At 46.3% G+C, this 16,889-nt stretch overlaps 1 protein-coding gene across 1 annotated transcript in view; it reads left to right on the top strand.

The window, feature by feature from the left end:
* The window catches only part of Sorl1 (sortilin related receptor 1), a 170,253-nt gene that overhangs the window by 108,562 nt on the left and 44,802 nt on the right, over window positions 1-16,889 (top strand). Inside the window, exons 23-27 of the mRNA XM_052757426.1 lie at window positions 1,488-1,601; window positions 4,942-5,064; window positions 8,397-8,516; window positions 14,187-14,312; window positions 16,665-16,772. Coding sequence (XP_052613386.1) covers window positions 1,488-1,601; window positions 4,942-5,064; window positions 8,397-8,516; window positions 14,187-14,312; window positions 16,665-16,772 — 591 coding nt within the window. The remainder of the gene's footprint in view (window positions 1-1,487; window positions 1,602-4,941; window positions 5,065-8,396; window positions 8,517-14,186; window positions 14,313-16,664; window positions 16,773-16,889) is intronic.

Here is a 16,889-nt window from a genome sequence, read left to right as displayed (position 1 = left end):
AGATTAATGTTGGCCGGGGTCTAAAAGTCTTGACTTCCAAACTGTGAGCAAGTCAATGACAGGAGAAGCTTCAGTGTGAATTGAAATAAATGGTTTTCTAATCTTTTTTTCTATGAGTCTGACAGTCCCCTGACACCCCACTCCTGTCTCGTTGCCCATTCCACTACCTCAGCCCCTACTGTCATATTCTTACCAGCGAGAGCCCGGGAAAGGTTCTTGCCGTGAAGGACTTGGACTGTTGGCTGAATTCCTGGGTTTCCTTATTTTCTGGGTCATATTTGCTTTGTAATCATAACCACACTTGACTGAGGCCAGGGCAGGCGAGTGTACAATGGGAGCCTTATCGTCCAGCTTCCTTAAAAAAATACAAGTGGAGAAGAGACAACTCTCCTCCCTCAGAAACGGGAGACTTCCTTTCATGCTCTGAATGGCGTCTTAAAGCTATTTGGAAAGAAAGTCAACAGTAAATTATAAGAAGAGGGCAAAAAGGTTTCTCCAGTCACCACTGGAATGCTTTTGATGGTCTACACAGGCCACCGGTATCCTTGGCCCAGTGTGCTGAACAGTGCTTTTATGTCCTATAGAAGTCCTTGCTTTGAAGAAGCCATGGAACTAAAAAAAAAAAAGAGAGAAAGAAAGAAAAAAGAAGAAGGACTATCATATTAGTAAAATCTTAATAAACGGCTCAGTTATTAGATTAATGTGTACATGGATATATAACTGTATCTAACTACATAAAATCACCCCTTCCTAACCCGAGATCCATGACTTCTATGGATAGTAAATTCCATGGATCCTCAAGTCCTTTATATAAAAGAGCATAGCATTTGCACGTAACCTATGTCCAACTTGCTGTCTACATCCAGCCGTGTCTAGGTTGCTAATAATACTTTTACTTGCTAATAATAATAATATTGCTAATAACAATAGTTCAGGGAATGATAACCTAGGAGAGCAACGTTTGTCATGTTCAGCACAGACGCTATTTCCGCTAAATAGTTCTGGTGTTTGAGTAGCTGAACCTTGAATATGGAAGCCGTGAGTGCAGAGAGCCCGCTAGGTGTATATTATAGCTGTAGATGTATCGCCTGGGTGTGTCTGATATGCCGTAGACACAGCCTCTGGAAGGCTTGTTTGTGGAATTTATGTTTTACTTTTTGCCGATGGTGAGATCTGTGCCCCCCCGCAGACCCGGCTGATGTCAGCATTTTCCTTTTCTTCATGGCAATCACCTCTAACCCTTGCAGCCTGCCTCCTCTTCAGTTTTAAAGAAGGAAGAGAGAGACTCCGGTGTGGGGTGGGGTGGGGTGGGGTGGGGTGTTTCCTGCCTCCTATGCATGTGTGCTCGCTGGGCCTTCCCTCTCCACTCCATCCCATCGGCAGCAGGATGGTGTTGGGGGGAAGAACACGGAAACTGAAAAGGGGAAGTTTCATGGTCCAGTGGTGAGAATGATGTTGGTGTCTCTTCCCCGCCCCGCCTTGTTTAGAGAACACCTGTCTTCGCAACCAGTACCGCTGTAGCAACGGCAACTGTATCAACAGCATTTGGTGGTGTGATTTCGACAATGACTGTGGAGACATGAGCGACGAGAGGGATTGCCGTGAGTCCCCAGGCGTCGGGGAATGCCCCGGCTATTGAACATGCACCACTGCTGCTCAGGAGGCCGGCTGGTCCTTCTGGGTTGTGGCCTGTGCTTTAGGATACCAGCTGGTCACTTTTGTGGCATTTATCTAAATGGGATGGGATTTGGGCAACAGAAAAAAAAAAAAACACATCTAAGTGTATGTTAGATGTATGGTGTTATTTTATATTACATGTGTAAATCTAAGTCACGTGGCTACTTACATGGAAGCCTTCAAGGCTGAAATGGAGCTGACTTGACAATGTGGCTCATGATCTTGGTGTGTGCACTGTGATACACCTGGTAGCTTATTGGATTTGTAAATTCAGCACTCAGACATGTCAAAGCCAGGCAATAGGTCCTCCTGTGGTGCTTCAGTTAGCTGGTGCCAGCTGCGGGCCAGGCTGAAGGGAGATTGTTAGAACCCATCAGTAGTGCCAGTTAGCCCGGAATGTGGGGAGATGTTGGTAGGTATACCAAGTAAAAGTGGCCTTTGTATTGCATAGCTTCTAAGGTCCAACTCCATTTCACAGGGCCTAGAGGCAGACATCTGCGGAGTCTTAGCTCTCCTTTCCTGGCTTAAGTTGTAATGGCTTTGATATCTCTTTATAAAGACATACGCTCACAGGTGTTTATTTAACACCTCTGTCTCAGGCTCTTTGCTGGGCTGGATGTAGGTAGGGAATTTCGTGTCTTGAGAAATCACTGGATAGGGCAGTAGAGTGATGGGTGCTGTGATGGACAGGCCTGATCATCCAGGAAAGACACCCAAATCAACTCCATTGGGCACCAATGAGGGGTTCTAAGGAGCATGGTGAATGCTGAACAGAGGTGGGGGGGGAAGAAAGTGATGGGTAAGGGAGCCACCTACTCCCCACTCCTGTGGATGGTAGGGGAGGTAGCATGGGTGCATAACCCTGATCAGCAGTTTTATGGGTCTTATTGGAATAGCAGATGGGAGCCACCCATGTGACGACAACGTGGTAAGAAGTTACCTTTGGAAGGATAAATAGTGGGCAGAGTGAACTAGATGAGAGAGAAGCTGACTGTAAGCAGGGAAACCAGAGACCAAGTCAGGCCTGTCTTTCAAATTGATTACCTCTGGCTACCCAGAGGCTCTTTCCCCATGTGAACTGTAAGAACGGGTTGAGGAGGGAAGCCTGTAGGCCCTGGCAGATGTATTTAGGCCTTCCATGGAGCACATGCTGGGGCCCCACATGCCTTCACCTAGGTAATGACTTTAGAGCAAGGTGATTAGCCTAACTCATCAGGTTCGCCCGAGCCTTGCGATGCCTTTCCCTGCTCCTTTTGTGTGAGCCCCTGTTATACACTTGTTTTGCCTTGGCCTCGGTGCACGCTTTTCCCATCCAGGAAAGGGGTGTCTTAAATGCAGGCTGGGAAAGGCTTGTGCCTCTGGTGGTTGTTTTGCTTACCAGGCCTTTTCCTTTTATCCAGGTTGTTGCAGGAGGGTGTGATGCTTGTGAGGGGATAGGCAAAGCTCTTTTCAAACACTAGTAAATATTCTTAAGTACACAGAGGAGATAATGGGAGGGAATTATTCCACACAGGGCCATGGGAAATAGCTCAGACATTAGGCATGGCAGAAGTAAAGAGATGCAAGCTAGTTGTTCACATGAGAGACACGAGGCAGCAAGCCTTCCCTGTGCCCTGGGCTCAGGGTCTCCTAATAGCTCTGTATGTGGACAGAAGTCATGACTTGTGTGTTTGTGCAGGTGGCTAATGGCCTCAGTGCTGCCCTCCCACAGTCCGAGCCGGCTACTCTCACCCTTTCTCCACAATTTGAACCCCTGAAGTGGGTGAAATATGGGATTGGCTCTGCCCTTCTCCTGGTTTGATGTGACTGTCAGCTGAGGTTGAAAGCCCACTCCCTCCCCCCCAATCTCGCCCCTAGGCGAGCTTTCTGCTCCCCTCTCTCTCACATGTGTGAACCCACTTGGCTTAGGTCTCCACACGTCAGATGTGACGGGGTGGGGGTGGGGGAGTGAGGTGATAAGGAATGTAAAGCCTCCGTCCTGGGGATCAAACAGAGGGGCCCAATCTGTCCCTCACCGCTCCTCCCTAGCAGGAGTGACATGCTTATCCAGATGGTGAGCAAAGCCCTGTCCGTGGGCCAGGTTGCAGAACAAGGCAGGTGTGGCAGGGTGCTGTGGCCTGGGGTGACTACAGAGACACCCCGTCAGCTGCCCGAGGAAACTAAGAGGGGGGTTGCAGGCGACTTGGGAGGGATCCTGTCAGTCACTTGCCTCCCATGAAACAGACTCCTCCAGCTGGGTGGATGTCAGACGCTCAGGTTTTGACGTGAATCCCCTGTAGTCTTGTCATTTCGTATTCATCCCCTGCCTCCTACCACGAGCTCAATTACAGGGAAGAAATGGAACCTTAAACAAGAGCTGCTGGGACGTCTAGCAGCAACGTTGCCATTGCCATTTGGAGTTTCATTTTATTGCACGCCTCCAGCCTCGGTGCCGGGACTCTGTCCCGCTCTTTGGGTCGGCCCCTCAGCAGCTCAGGAGAGCAGCCTTCCTTCCCTGCATGGCTCCTGAGGGACTTTCCACATTTCTGGATCTGCCGGGACATTTCTGTTTAGGAGGGGGAGTTAATCTATTTCCCTACCCATCCCTATGATGAGGGAGAAAAGAGACACTTATTCGGACCCATTATCTCTACAAGTCTGCTTGATAGGGTGTGGCCGTAACCCTGTATCCACAGTACGACCACCAGGTAGCAGTGCTTGGCATGGTTTTCCTTACGTTCACTTTACTGCAGAGGAAAGGGAAGCTGAGGGGGATTATAATTACTTGCTCGGGGAAGAGTTAGAGCTAGGATTCAAACCCCTGCTTTCACTGAGTGCAGATACACTCATTTCTGCGGTAGGAGTCTAGCTATGCTTTCCTTTCCCCTGGGTGGTGTGCCAGCCGCTGGTATAGGGTTGGGCTTCCCTTGTGGTAGTTCCATAGACAACGTTGTTTACGTCACTCATTTGGGAAGAGTGCTTCACGGTTTTGAAGGATTTGAGGGGCTGCTTCAGCCCCTCACTCCTCTCCCAGGCAGACAGCGGTCTCACTTTCAAGGCCCTGTTTCTATCTCCAGCTGGCCCTGGAAACCCATGCCCTTACCTAACTCGCACGTGAGTTTCAGGTTCCTGTGCGATGGTGTCTGTCCTGAGGTCTGGGTTTGGTTCTTATGGTTACTAATGAAAGTCTGTCGCCCTCCAGTTTTAGCTGCTGTTCTGGTGGGAGGTTTGTGGGGGACAGGATGAACCTGCTGTAACGAACGTGTCCCCTCTTTCCCTCTGTAGCCACCACGGTCTGTGATGCAGACACTCAGTTCCGGTGCCAGGAGTCGGGGACTTGTATTCCGCTCTCCTATAAGTGCGACCTTGAAGATGACTGTGGGGACAACAGTGACGAGAGTCACTGTGGTAAGGGGGTGCCCTGGGGGAGGGTCCTCTCACTGTGGTAAGGGGGTGCTCTGGGGGAGGGTCCTCTCACTGTGGTAAGGGGGTGCTCTGGGGGAGGGTCCTCATGTTGCTCCCAGGGCTGTGCGAGTGCATGGGGTGGGTTGGAGTAGAGAATTCCTGATCACACTTTCAGGCGCATGCCCACTTCCACCCTCATGCGGGGGGCCAGTCACTTCTCTCCTCTGCCCAGTTTTTGTTGAGCCCCTTCACTTTTTTTCAGGGGCATTCAGTTACTCTGGAAAGACTTATCTCTGACTAAATGGGATGTTGGATTCCCGGTTAGGAGATGACATCTAGACTCAGCCTCCACCGCTTACTTCTTGATTAGCCTTTATTTTCTAATCTGAAAAATGGGTGCTGCCTTCTCTTTTAGACAAGCTATAAGTGAGATGTGAAAGAAGGATGTATGTTTTCTGAGTGAATTCAGTGAGTTCTTTTTTTTTTTTTTCATTTTATTCATTGTTACTGTGTGTGCCCATGATGTCTACGTGAGTGTGTGCGCCATGGTTTGTATGTGTGTGGAGGGGCTGTGTGTGTGTGTGTGTGTGTGTGTGTGTGTGTGTGTGTGTGTGAGTGTGTGTGGAGGGGGAACAACTCCACAGAGTCAGTCAGTTCTCACCTTCCCACCTTTACGTGGGTTGTGGGGATCTAACTCGGGTCGGTCAGTCTTGCATAGTAAGCCCTTCACCCACTGAGTCGCCTTTCTGCCCTCCAGAATCACTGGGTCCTTAGTAACTACAGAGGACCCCCCCTTTGATCAAGTGGGATAATGGCCCCAGGATCTTACCTTTGTGACCTTTAATTTCCATTTTTTTGAGACAGTTTCTCTATATAGTCTATGGTGGCTTAGAACTCCAGATCCTCCTGCCCCAGGTTCCTGAGTGCTGGGAGTACAGATCCCTGCCTCTGTGCCCAGCTGCACAGATCCATTGTTGTTCTTTTTAAACCAAGCTAAGGTCATAAACTCTGTTAGAGGTTGGCTGGCAGCACTGATTCAGCATGGGCTTCCTAAATGGAGGTTTTTGTATTTGGAAGAATAATGTGCTGCCATCACAGGGACTGGGAGGGCCTGTCATCTACTCTGTGACTGGGGTCTATCTTAATGGCCTCCTCAGTGGGATTAAAGATGACAGGGTCATCTCATGTCAGAATGGGGACCTGGGGCTCATGCCTCCTCTTTTGCAATGCCTTTCTGTTGCGGGGCACTGTCGTGCTAATTCTATGAGCCCTGTCTCAGCCAGGCACTGGTCCCGAGCTGTTACTGTAGAAGGAGATTTTATGCAGTATGTGTGTGGTGCACCAGCCTGGGAACCTACCAGACTGGAAGGGAAGTGAGAACGGAGGCCAGACGCCAACCCAGACATGGTGATGAGTTGCTGGGGCCTTGCTGGCCCTCCCTTCTGTCCGCAAGGTCAGGTCCAGCCACGCTGTGTGTGTGCACATGGACAAGGCCTGCTTTGTTTGCTAGGAGCAGGTGGTTTGACTCACAGGGACTAGATCTAGTGGAGCAGGGGCTGGTCACAAATCATCTTAACACATGCAGATTAGTGGACACATTCAGGGCCACTTTTGCATAGAGTGTACCCTGGCCTGGCTAGAGGAGCAATGGGGATTTTTGTTTTATTTTTGTTCCATGATATTCTTTCAGCAAATGCATTTAAAAACAAACTTGGGGTCTACAGTTTTTTTTTCTTCATCCTTTCATTTCTGCCCCCAGAATTCAGAAGGCTGAAGTGTGTGGGTAGGGTAGAAATGTACCTTCCTTAGAAGAAATATAACCCCACATGGTTCCAAGGCTCCGTTGTTGTCTAGCTCCCTCTCCAGGCAAACTGCTGAGCATTCAGAAGCATCAGCATCCCTGTTCCCCATCCCGTGAACCAGTTTTGGTTCATGGCCCAATCCTGCCCCATCGCAAGATCCTACTCACTGTAGTTCTCTGTTGCTCAGCCTCTTTCTTCATGAACGCCTCCTTCACCACCTGTACCGTTAACCTGCCTTGGAGGAAGGCGACGTGAACAGCTGCCCTGGGTCCCGTGTAGTGTGTGTGTGCGTGTGTGTATGTGTGTGTGTGTGTGTGTGTGTACACGCATGTATAGGCACCATGGCACACATGTGGAGGTCAGAAGACAACATTGGGGAGTTGATTCTCTCCTTCCCTTTTTACATGGGTTCTGAGGATGGAACCAAGGGTGGTTAGACTTACGGCAAGTACCTACATCTACACTGCTGAGTGGGTAACCTAGTCTGCCATTCCTGTTGTTTTGAGGCTTAAGACAATTCCTCTTGGAAGTTCTGTGTCTCAGTCCTTTGAGGATTCTGTAAAAAAAAAAGATTAAAATGAGACCATATGACTTATAAACAATAGTGATTAAATTTTCCTTGTCTTGGAGTCTGGGGATTCCCAGGTCAAGGTACCAGCAGATATGCTATCTCATGAGGACCTGGCCTATCCTATGGTGTCTTCTCTATGTCCCTTGATGGCAGAAGTAGTGAAGGGTGCCTGCTCCTGCAGTGAGGTCACAGATCCCTCTCTTAATCACCTCCTAAAGGTCCAGTCTCATTCTGCTGCATCAGAGACGGTTTCCATGTAGGGATGTGGGGATGGAGGCATGTTCAGGCCTCAGTGGGATTTCATGATTCCCCCAGGACCTAGAAAAGATATTATAGGGAATCCTTGGTGAAGCTGTGCTTCATCATTGTCCTCGGGAACCTTTCCTTCTAAAGAGCAAAGCCCTGAGCATCCCGGAGGAAAGTCCTGAGCTGTGTGTCTCCTCCGTCAGAGATCTGAGCACTACACCCACTTCCCTTGAGGCGAGCATCCCCCAGTGATCAGCCCACGTGGCCTCTTCCTCAACAGTGTATCTCTGGGATCTTCTGTTTCTTGGAACTTCTGCCCTCTGGCCTCCCTGCTTCCTGCATCCCAACTTTCTTTCCATTGCCATGGCAGGCGAAGAAATATTTGTGGAGTAGGCTAAGTGGATGTCATGATAAATGAGCGAGTTTTTTTCCCCCTCAGAGTCCCAAGGTGTCAGTATCGTAGCCCATCTAGAACCCATTTCCAGCATGCATGGTAGGAATTATTCTAGATGACCTTAGGGCCTTGTTTTGAGGCCTCTCTGTCCAGTGTCTGTGGATGACCCATGATGGATGGCTCCTGGCAAAGGTCTCTGGGTCCACGCTGTCTGAAGGATCAGTGGCATGTGTCCATGTCTGACTTCTTAGACGCATTACCCCAGTGGCAGACTTCTGAGTGCTCCCTCCCCACACCCCCTCCCCTGCTTTCTCCCCTGCAGAGATGCATCAGTGCCGCAGTGACGAGTTCAACTGCAGCTCCGGGATGTGCATCCGCTCCTCCTGGGTTTGTGATGGAGACAACGACTGCAGGGACTGGTCTGATGAAGCCAACTGTACAGGTCAGTACTTCCTAGACCTAGTGCTCATCTACTTGGGTACTAGTTAGCGTTAAGGCCTTAAGTTGGCGTAGAAGTTAGATGCTGAGAATTATAGCCTCTGGAGCAGCCCTCCTCAGAGCTGGTGTGTCATGAGCTGATGAGCTAGGAGCAGAACTCACAGTGTCCTGAGGGATTTAGATTCTGGATCCATCTTCTTGGTTCTTAGGACCAGTAAGTAGTAAACCATTCACACAGACTGACTGCAGATCTAGGAACCATGTATTTTTTTTTTAAGATTTCCTTTTATTTTATGGGTATTAGTATTTGCCTGCGTGTATGTATTTGTGCCATGTGCATGCAGTGCCCTCAGAGGAGGCCAGAGAAGGGCATCAGATCCCCTAGAACTGGAGTTACAGATGGATGTGAACCGTTAAGTCCATGGTTTGAGTAGCACTAATCCAGGTCATGTTGGTAAAATGGAGCATCCAAGCGTTCACTAAAACTGTTAAAGTGCAAACTGGGCTTGCATTTCTTCGAGGTAAGAGTTCATTAGAAATGAAATTGGAGACCTCATGAGTGGGAAATGAGTGCTCAGTAGTATAAGGTAGGGGTTATGTTCTGATTCCTCTCTTGGTTTCAGTCATGTCTACATTTATTTTTGTGAATGAATGCATGGTAGAGTTTATATTACAGTGTGTGTTATTGAGAACTTGGAGTGGTGAACACTGGGTAGTTCAAGGAGTTGGGAAGATTGTGAGAAATAAACACATCTTTTTTTAATACCCTTGCTTTGACCCATTGTTTTTATATGACTGTAATTTTTCAAAAACTAAAATAAGGATAGAAAATTTCCTGAATTCCTGGATTCCTCTAAAAGCTGGAATTCTGTTTGGTCTTACACATTCTAGAACAATGGCCTTGTGTATCATTAGGATGCTCTGTAATGTTCCCAGTCTCAGCCCTGTGAAGGCCACATGTGTTTTGGGTGTGGGCTAGGTGCCTGTGCCTCTACCCTGAGAAGGGTGCAGGACAGTGCTCCTGAGCAGCATGTGTGGCCTACTGAAGAGGAAAGCAAGGCTGTCGAGTGAGCTTGCTGTGAGCCCAGAAGCATGTGGATGCTGTCTGTTGGTCTGAGTTTAGATGGATAATTAGTTAATGTGTTAGAAGGGTGCACCTGGGCATTCAGTATGTAAATTACAGTGTGATGGAACACCTTGTTAGTACTGCCATGTTAGACCAACCCAGCTTCCAGCAGCTTGTACCAGACTTTCAGAATGAATCAACAACACTTCAGTGCTATGGGGGAGCGTGTCATAGACTCCAGGCTTTGTCTCTGGTTTCCTGTAGGCAGGGCTCACTGGTGGAACTCCAGTTTTGCCATTTAACAGCAACCTTGTGCCAATGGTTCTCCAATCCTTTTAAGGTTGATTCTCCTTCTTACCATCTCGGAATAGTTGGAGGATGAACCTGAGCTCATTATGCCGTGGCATGACACTTCATTTCCTGACCTGTTGAATTAAGAAGATGGGTCGGAATGGGCTGCCCTGCTGGTGGTCTCAGCTCACTGCCCTCTCTGTGTCGTGATACTCCTCATCTAACCCCCTGTGTTGCTACCCAGGCTCTGTTTGAAGTCTTTATTCCTTCCAACACGCCTTAATTGTTTGGATGTTCGCTTTAGACGTATTTTTTTTTTTTGTACTCTTAATATCTTTCCTCTCTCAGCACTTTAAATCCCTGCTCATAATTCCTAAATTAAAATGTGTAAATTTTAAGCTATTGAGTACTTAAAATCACTGAATGGTTAATATTTTAACTTTACCTTTTAAAAATTTGAACATTAGGGCTGGGAGTGTAGGTCAGTGATAGAGCATTTGCCCAGCATGCTTGAAACCCTGGGTTTGAGTCCCATCACCTCTAAATAAACAAATAATAAATAAATAAATGCCCAAATTAGTCATTATTACTTGTTTTACCTACCATCTGTCTGTCTGTCCATCCATCATGTATCTGTCTGTCTGTCTGTCTATTGTGTGTGCAGCATTAGTGCACACACCTGTGAAGACACCTGAGGATGTCAGAGGACAGCTTTCAGGAGTCACTTCTTTCTTTCTACCGTGTCGATCCCAGGGACTGAACTCAGGTCATTGGGAGTGGCAGCAAGTGTCTTCATCTGCTGAACCCTTTTGCCTGCTTCCATTTTATTACTTTTAATGACCAAATTTATTTGTCAATATGGTGCTTTATCAGCTATCATCTTGTATCCAGTGCCTCCTTCCATGTATGGACCTTCAGGGTTCTTACAACAGAAGACTGAGAGTGTTAAACTTTCTCAGGCTTTGTGAGTATAGTATGTCCCTAGGCCTCAGTCTCGGATTCAAATGAGTCTAGATTTCTAAGTTTATAGTATTTTTTCTGTAATTTTATTGATGGAATTATTGTAGTTCTTATAGACTCTTGTGTTGATTATAATTCTCTTCTCAGATTATCTGTAATAATACCATACTTGTTTCTCTAGTTTTCATTGTTATAAAATATCACCTACTTTATTTTGAAACTTGTTTTCTTTTTAAGATCTGAGAATTTATGCTCTTCATCTGTTCTGGGACCTTACAGTTAGGTAGTTCATCAAGGTCCCTGGTCCTCAGCAGTTACTTTCAGCCCTCTGTTGGACAACATCCTCCTGTGCTCCCTCTTCCTTTTTATATATTCACTCATTTGAACTCTTTGCTGGACTCTGAGTTAATTTCTTTGGAGCTACCTTCCAGTTCATCAGTTCTCTTTTCAGCTAAATCTAATTCTTATTTCCAAGGCTATAGGTATTTCTTTTTTTGTATCTAGAACATCTATTTAGTATTTTTTTTCAGAGATAACTTGTAATTCTTTCTAGTTCTCTTTATGCTTTTTTAATATCATTAATTATTCAAATTTAGTTCTAGTAACATGTCTTTCTCCTGATGCACTCTCTAGTAGTTCAGTGCTTTATAAAAAACAAGACAGTGGTCTTCCTCCTTAGATTTCTGTATTAATCTGTTTAGGCCCACTTACCTTAGGGTAATGATTTTACCAGGTGTTCCAACAGATGTTGGTAAGTTGAGGAAAATCAAACTCAGAGGGCAAGGGGTAGGATGCTTACCCCACTAACCCCATGGTTACAGTGAATCCCATCATGCAATGAGTCCTTAAGTCCCCCAAATCCTGCAGCCCAAATCAATCATTCTCTGCATCTTGGTAATTGAAGGATTATTTTTGAGCACACATCGTTTCTCAAACACTTAAAACGAGAGGACTAGTCAGTGACTCAGAAGATTTTTGTTTTTTAATCCAGAAAAGGAAAGTTATACATTTCAGACATGCCTGGTCACTTGAGTAAAACTATGCAAACTGATGAATCTTGCTGGTCTCAGCATCTGGCTAAAGACCAGAGATCTCAGACATGCCTTCCGGGGTTGTCATTTGGAAACACCCCCAGCACTTTGAAATTGTTTTCAATTAAAAACAAAGCATACAGGGTGAATAACAAGCAGATTCTTGTGGTAATAGCTTTAAACGACTTTATGCCAGTGAGCCAGGCTGAAGCTTGTTAGAGGAGGTCAGACTCTGGACATCAATAAATCGAAGAGTCTAGGTAATGGCTGTTACTGGACAAAAACTCAGGTAACACACCCAAGTATATTTTTAAAGATGTTTAATGGATTCTAAGTGCCTGGGCTTGCAAACATCAAAAATCCCCATAGACTTATGTGTGTGCTTCTTCCATCTTCAAAGAGATAAAAAGACAGATAATGGATTGTACTTGTTTTAAAGTGGTTTGAAGAACCAGGTTCTGGGTACTTCTTGCCATTACAAAAGAATAGCCTTCCATTCAGTAGAAATTCTGGAGGACACTGTAAACCAATTTTTCCAACCCTTCAACAACATACCCCCAGTCATCTCGATTGGATAAAAGTCTGTAGCTTGTTCTCAACAGCCCGATCTTACTTGTGTCCTCCTCTGGGGAGGACATCTGTTTACAGAGCTGGACCAACAAGGAGCCAGTCTAGGCTGCAGTAGTTCCTTGCCCGTGTTTTTGCTCTCTGTGATTTGACTTTGAGTTTTATGCCATATTGTTATGGTTGTTCTATTTTATTATTAGCTATTGTTTATGGTTGCTATTTCTGTGGGTAAACATCATGGGTGTGTATACACTAGAACATATGTGTGTAGTGTTCAGTAGCATCTGAAGTTCTAGACATCCATGCAGTGTCTTAGAGTGTGTCCCCTGTAAATCAGGGAAACCGATGTATTTCTTGATGTCAGTTGTGAACCACACAAGGTCTGGCTTTTCTTCAGCAGTGAACAGATAAAAAAAAAACAAACAAAGAAACCCAGCTCCCCCTTTCTTCATGAGAGGATGGAAAAGCCCGTTACACTGTTGGCATAGGTAGAATGCAGATATTATCTACTTGAACTGATCTTTGAAATTTGGAGATGTGTTTAATGACTTGTGCACAAATGAGGCTGTTAGTATCTAAGAACACCTCTAGGGCCTGGTGTTGTGCACACCTTTAATCCTAGCTCTCAGTCCCAGGGAAGAAGAGGCAAGAACATCTCTGCAAGTTCAAAGCCAGCCTGGTCTACATAGTGAGTTCCAGGGCAGCCAGGGATATGTAGAGAGACCCTAAATCAAACTAAAACAAATAAATAAAAGGGTTAACCAAAACCAAATAAAGTACTGCATCTCTTTGTCTCACTGGCTTCTTTTTAGATGTTTGTACTGGCTGCTGAGTGTGGCAGATGTTGCTCTTGCCTTGATGGAAGATTTAGATCATTCCACATTCCAGGCTTACTTTCTTTGAGATTTTGGAAGAATTCATTGTGTTCTGTGGCCCTGAAGGTTTCCACATTCAAACCTGGGTAGTGATACTTTGAATTATATGAAGCCATGTCACATTGTAACTTAGCAGAAGCCAGGGTGATGAGATGAAATTGAGGCCTCCACACAGCTGCTGAGGATGGTTTAGAACCTTCCCTGCAGGACACACAGCACCTCTTATCTCATGGGGTCTGGTAGGAAGGGGCCTTACGTAAGAGTGTGAAGTAGCAGCCCAGCCTGCTACTGTTACAACATCAGTGTCTGTTTCCTAATCTCTCCCAGCAGCTTCCCATCTGTAAAATGCTCCATCCGTTGTTGTAAAGGGTGAGTCTTTTCTGTGGGTGCCCAGGCCTGTCTACTGACTTACATAACCCAGTGTAACCCGCAGGTGCCTGTTGACACATTCTCAGTTGACTTCTTGGTGATCTTAGCCCTTGTGCAAAGGAGCTATTTTTATAGCAGTGACTGTTTCTCTAGCACGGCCTCCTCGTTTCTCTTTCCAAGTGGTTGCGGTGGACACGATTCTGTGTGTCAGTGGCTGGTAGATATTGATGGAGGGTGACAGTGCTCCTACTCTTAGTGGAGCACTTGGTGCTCCTACTCTTAGTGGCTCCCCGGTCTCCTGTCCCCTGCCCTCACCCGTCTCTTTGGCAGCTAAGAAATTACTCAGGGAAAGCTACTTGTGCCTCAAGTTCAGCCCTAGGTATCTAACTCTCCACCAAGGCGAAACCCAGCTGCTCCCAAAGTCCCTGCCTTGATATCTTGTGCAGAACTCTCTTCTGGGACTTGATCGGGGAGGGGGACAGGAGGAATGACCTTGTCCCCTCTTCTGTTGACAGCCATCTATCACACCTGCGAGGCCTCCAACTTCCAGTGTCAGAACGGCCACTGCATCCCTCAGCGGTGGGCCTGTGATGGGGATGCCGATTGCCAGGATGGTTCTGATGAGGATCCGGTCAGCTGTGGTAAATGCAAATTCCCTGGCCCCTGCCTGCCTGGCCCTTCCCCGGGGGGTCTGTCATTCAGGGGGAGGGTCAGCCGATGAGCCAGGCAGGTGAAACTGTTCTCCCACAGTAGCAGTCACACACACACACACACACACACACACACACACACACACACACACACACACCCTGCCACTATAGTAATAAAACAACACATACAGCTCTTTTCTACTTGACTGTTAATATTCCTTTTGCTGACATTCTGAATTTTCGTAGGAGTGTTCTTGTGGACAAATGTCATTATTTAAGTCCTACACCATCTTCTTTCACTTCCCACAGTTTAGAATTAGCTATTTCCATATACCTGCATTTCTTGTGGTGAGCATTTTTCTGAGGGATGCATATTTATTTTATATTAATTATGGTCTTCTGGTTTATCTAATTGATCTGCTGGGCATTTGAGAGCTCCCCATTCTCATTGTTAAGCCAGCACAACCCTCCATGTCCTTCGAAGGCTGGCTTTGCCTTTGAGCTGTTTCCTGGGACACTTTACACAGTGTGGACTTCTGGTGGCAGAAGTCCCCATCCTTCCCCATGGTTCCCTTCACCGCTAGGTTGCACCAAGTGCCCGCTGCCCATCCTATGCTGCGTGTTCCCTGTGGTCTCCCTTGATAGTAGACTTCATCATCCTAGCTATTTTTAGGACTTAATGACTGTTCTATTTTATTTTACCTTTTTTCAAAACTGTTTTTCCTTAGCAGCATTAGCATTTTCATGAGACCCATGGACATTTTCTCTGTCTGAACGATGCTTTTTGACTAATTTTCTAGGGATGGTGACTTTTTGCCGAATTGCAACACATTCCCTTGCTTTAGAACTAGTCTTTGTAACGTGAACTGCGAGGGCTGGGCTCCCAGCCTCCCCCTACCCCGGTAGATCTGGATGCCTTCTTTTTGGCTTCATTTCCACTGGAAACGGCTGTGAACCCCAGGCTGTCAACAGCTCTAAGCAAACGTACTCCAAAAGGGCTTTGCCTTAGGATTCCTGAAGAATAAGAATTAAGATACTAAGTGTCTTGTAGAGCATTAAAAATCCAGGAGTTAATAACTAGGATTTTGCGTCCTTTTTTCCCCCTGTTCACCGAAGCTTTTTCTTTTTCTTATAAAAATATAATGAATTTTTAATAGTACAGGCAGGGAGTTGAAAACAGAAAGAGCATAAATGGATCTAGAGTAAACGTTGCCCCGTCTGCATACTTTCTCCCTTGTCCCTGTAGGAAAGCCTAATCTAATGGTTTTACATATTGGTTAATATTTTTAAATGTGTGAGAATATTTCTGTGAGTGTATAGCTATGTGCTAAATAAGGACATTCCGGTCAGTGATGGGCTGTGTTTACCATGGTCCCGTAAGGTCACATGGGAGTTGTAGAGATGTAAAGCTGCTGTCAGGTAATGAGCCTGTAGCCTTCCTAACACCATGGTGGGGTATGTCATTTGTGGGTTTGTAGTGGTGTTGGGGAAATGAGCCTATAGAGTTGGCAGCCATATACACATGTGGCACACACAGTTACATGTTATATGTGATACTCGGATAGTGATAGCAAACACCTTGCTGCTGTTTGTGTTTACCGTGTGATCTTCATCCTTTTTATCATTGTGATAGGCCCCTATCTCCTCACGGAAGTCAGCCAGCATGGCCCGCCACTGTGGCAATGTCTGTCACACCTCTGTCATTTACCTCATCTCTTGGTTACATCAAGAGAGCGTGTGAAGTGAGGGACCCGCACCGTGCCATCTAGGTCTGTCTAACTGTGCTTTTAGGATGTTCACACAGCAGCCCCTTCGACTACTGACACACTTCTCAGTACTACACACCCCTGTTGTTATATGCAGGATGGATATAAATTCAAAGGCACCATGTGTTAGGTCTCTCTTATACACACAATATGCCACGAATGTTTTTTTTGTACCTTGTTTTTTTTTCTTTATATAGTTATATATCCTGGATGAAATTTTTCACAGTCGTCTTCTTCAGGGTCTTTATAGCCATCTTCTACCCTCACTGTTCAGCCATTTATTGAGGAGTCCCTACATGCAGATGGCTTGCCCCGGTACAAAGTGGTGCCTCGTAACAATTGTGCTTACACTAAGTTCGGCTGCAGTTGTGTTCATATATTATTTTTGAGTTGTGTAAATAGAACATACACCTGCTTTGGATATTGCAGGGTCAAAAATATATATCAGTTTGTAACTTTGCTAGCCATTAGCAAACTACCCTTGAGGCGATATGGGGTTTGCACCCTGCCAACAACAAGTGTGAGTGCCTGCCTGTTTTTCCCTCTGTCATTCTTCTGTGACCGACTTCAATTTCAGAGAAAAAGTGCAATGGATTCCACTGCCCGAACGGCACTTGCATCCCATCCAGCAAACACTGTGACGGCCTGCGAGACTGCCCCGATGGCTCGGACGAGCAGCACTGTGGTGAGTCCGGTCCCTGCCCTGCTGGAGGCTCCGATCTGCTCATCTCTTCAGTACCTTGCCCCAGAATTCTTGACCTAGAGGATGAGTTAGGCAAGAAGACAAGGCATGGGGAGAGGG

Source organism: Peromyscus californicus, unplaced genomic scaffold (genome assembly GCF_007827085.1).
Source record: "Peromyscus californicus insignis strain IS unplaced genomic scaffold, ASM782708v3 Scaffold_11__1_contigs__length_118956290, whole genome shotgun sequence".
Classification (NCBI taxonomy): Eukaryota; Metazoa; Chordata; class Mammalia; order Rodentia; family Cricetidae; genus Peromyscus; species Peromyscus californicus.
This window is presented reverse-complemented; position numbering and strand designations above follow the sequence as displayed.